This window comes from Ranitomeya variabilis, chromosome 4 (assembly GCF_051348905.1).
Source record: "Ranitomeya variabilis isolate aRanVar5 chromosome 4, aRanVar5.hap1, whole genome shotgun sequence".
In the NCBI taxonomy this organism is placed as follows: Eukaryota; Metazoa; Chordata; class Amphibia; order Anura; family Dendrobatidae; genus Ranitomeya; species Ranitomeya variabilis.
Genome location: NC_135235.1, coordinates 384,001,706 through 384,004,184, shown reverse-complemented (window position 1 = coordinate 384,004,184; position 2,479 = coordinate 384,001,706). Strand labels below are relative to the sequence as shown.

The 2,479-nt window shown below is 43.1% G+C and overlaps 1 protein-coding gene across 1 annotated transcript; it reads left to right on the top strand.

The window, feature by feature from the left end:
- Window positions 1–784: 784 nt before the first annotated feature.
- Window positions 785–2,134, top strand: LOC143768944 (apelin receptor A-like). Its single transcript, XM_077257551.1, has one exon. The coding sequence runs from the start codon at window positions 815–817 to the stop codon at window positions 1,934–1,936; it is 1,122 nt and encodes a 373-aa protein (XP_077113666.1). The 5' UTR covers window positions 785–814; the 3' UTR covers window positions 1,937–2,134.
- Window positions 2,135–2,479: the final 345 nt, after the last annotated feature.

Sequence of the window (2,479 nt, the reverse complement as noted above, 5' to 3'; positions counted from 1 at the left end):
ATCTGCTTACTTCCCGCATGGTGGGCATAGCCCCGTGTGGGAAGTAAGCAGATCAATGCACTCCTAGGTGTGCGGAATCCCCGCAATTCCGCATTTTTAATGAACATGTTGCTTTTTATTCCGCGATGCGATTTTTTCGTGGAAAAAAATGCAACATTTGCACAAAAAATGCGGAATACCCTGTAAATAATAGGAGGCATATGTAAGCGTTTTTTTCGCGTTTTTATCACGTTTTTATAGCGAAAAAACGAGAAAAAAACGCGAAAAATCCTGAACGTGTGCACATGGCCTAAGAATTGTTTTCGGCACCTTTCCATTATATCCTATAATGATGAGACCTTAGCTGTTCACATTAATCTAGTGTTGTGCATTCGCCATGTGTGTTTATTCATGCCTGCCCCCCACACACATGGGTTGCTTGTAACTTACAGGATGGTCCAAAGAAGAACATCTCATTGTCATGTCATCCTGTTTAGGAGGGGAAGGTCAGTGCACATTGATAACTGTCACCCTGTGAGCTTCATGTACAGGATATCTGTGAAAGTCTCATGTACTGGAATCCCCCTCCTCCCTCGCCCCTTCCAGGATATAATGAGGGGGGTGATAATTGAGTTACCATATCACTAGGAGAACTCACAAACAGGCAATAGGCTTTAAGAAAAGAGTAAAACATCCTCTTGACCCTCACCTAGCCTGTGGAATTGAAGGAGGTGTCTTTAGATGGGAGGGGAGATCTTTAAGTAAGAGTATGTATATTGTCAGATGCCATTAGAGGACTAGAGAAAGCAGGACTGTAAAACCAAGACTGCAGAAGATGGATGAGGAGGCTAACAACGTGACCAGCCTACTGGGGATGCCTGACTGTGAATATGATGAGTGGGAACCATCTGTTGGACTCATACCAGCTACCTACCTCCTTATTTTTTTCCTGGGCATTACTGGCAATGGATTAGTGTTATGGGCAAGTCACCGTCGCAGGGACAGACCACGGGCTACGGACTCCTTCATACTGCAGTTAGCACTGGCTGATTTGGCCTTTGTTGTGACACTTCCACTATGGGCCGTCTACGCTTCCCTGGGATATCACTGGCCTTTTGGCAATTTAGCCTGCAAACTCAGTGGTTATCTAGTTTTGCTTAATATGTATGCCAGTGCCTTCTGCCTTACAGGTCTAAGCTTGGACAGATACATAGTAATTGTCCACTCCCCTGGTCCTGGTCATCCACGTTCTCCCCTCTCCAGCCCATTGGCCACTATCATTACATGGGCAAGCGCTGGGCTTCTCGCCCTTCCTGCCCTCATTTTTAGGAACACCGGACAGACGGATGACGATTGGGAGAACAGAACACTTTGTTTCATGGACTACTCTACTGTATACAGCAATCAAACTCACCTCTGGGAAGCTAGTTTGGGATTTTCTTCCACTCTATTGGCCTTTGTAGCGCCATTCTGTGTAATTCTCTTCTGCTATGTGGGCATTGGTCGAAGAGTCTCGGGCCACTTTCATTTGCCTCTGGTAGCCAGCCGAAAAAGGAGATTATTGGCTATCATGATTGGACTAGTGGTCACATTTGGAGCATGTTGGGCCCCTTTTCACTTTGTGAAGAGTATCTATGTCTTCATGAATGCAGACGTTTTACCTCTAAGTTGTGCTCTGCATGTTTTTCTCAACAACCTGCACCCTTATGTTACCTGTTTGGGGTATGCCAATAGTTGTATGAATCCAGTTCTTTATGCTTTCTTGGACCCCAGGTTCAGGGATCACTGTCGCAAGTTGCTGGCATGTGGACATTTCTTTAAAGTCAATAGACAAGCAGTGGTGGACCAACGGAAGAAACCTGGAGGGGGCAGTTCTTCTGCTGGAGCTGCTGAGGATGGAAACAAGCCTACAAAAGTCTCCACAGAAGAAGAAGAGTTAGCTGGCATTAAGGACTAAATACAAAGAAAATCTGGGAATCATACGTCAAAGCATTGCTCGTTTTCCTTTGTTTAACTTGCCGTTTTACGTTCTTACAGTATGTGAGTTCAGAAATTCTTATTTGTTATAAACTATTTCTCTTGGAAAAATGCCACTCACGAACTAGTGATAAGATGTCATCTAAAGACTGGAGCACTTAAAAGATTGAGGAGTGTTCTCAAAGGCAGTTTTCCCTTTTGAAATTATTATTTTTTTTAATTCTTACAATGTAAGCAATAAAATGTGAAAGTGAACTTGTGCAGGAGTAATCAAGGTGTGTTTCCACAGGTAGATTTTACACTTTTTAACTTATAGTGACCATTTAATCCAGCATTTATCGTATCTCATTACCTTGCCATATAATGACAGCTGCTGACATGAAGTGTGTTCTTTATGATGTTGTTGCAATCCATTTATTTAGTCTAATTGGTTATAATGGTCCATACTTCATTGTCTAACCTTTCTGGGAACACAAGATATTTGGATATTAGGCCATGTGCACACGTTCAGTATTTTTCGCGT

What these genes read in the sequence shown, in the direction of transcription:
- LOC143768944 (XM_077257551.1), top strand. Translation starts at nt 815, where the DNA reads ATGGATGAGGAGGCTAACAACGTGACCAGCCTACTGGGGATGCCTGAC.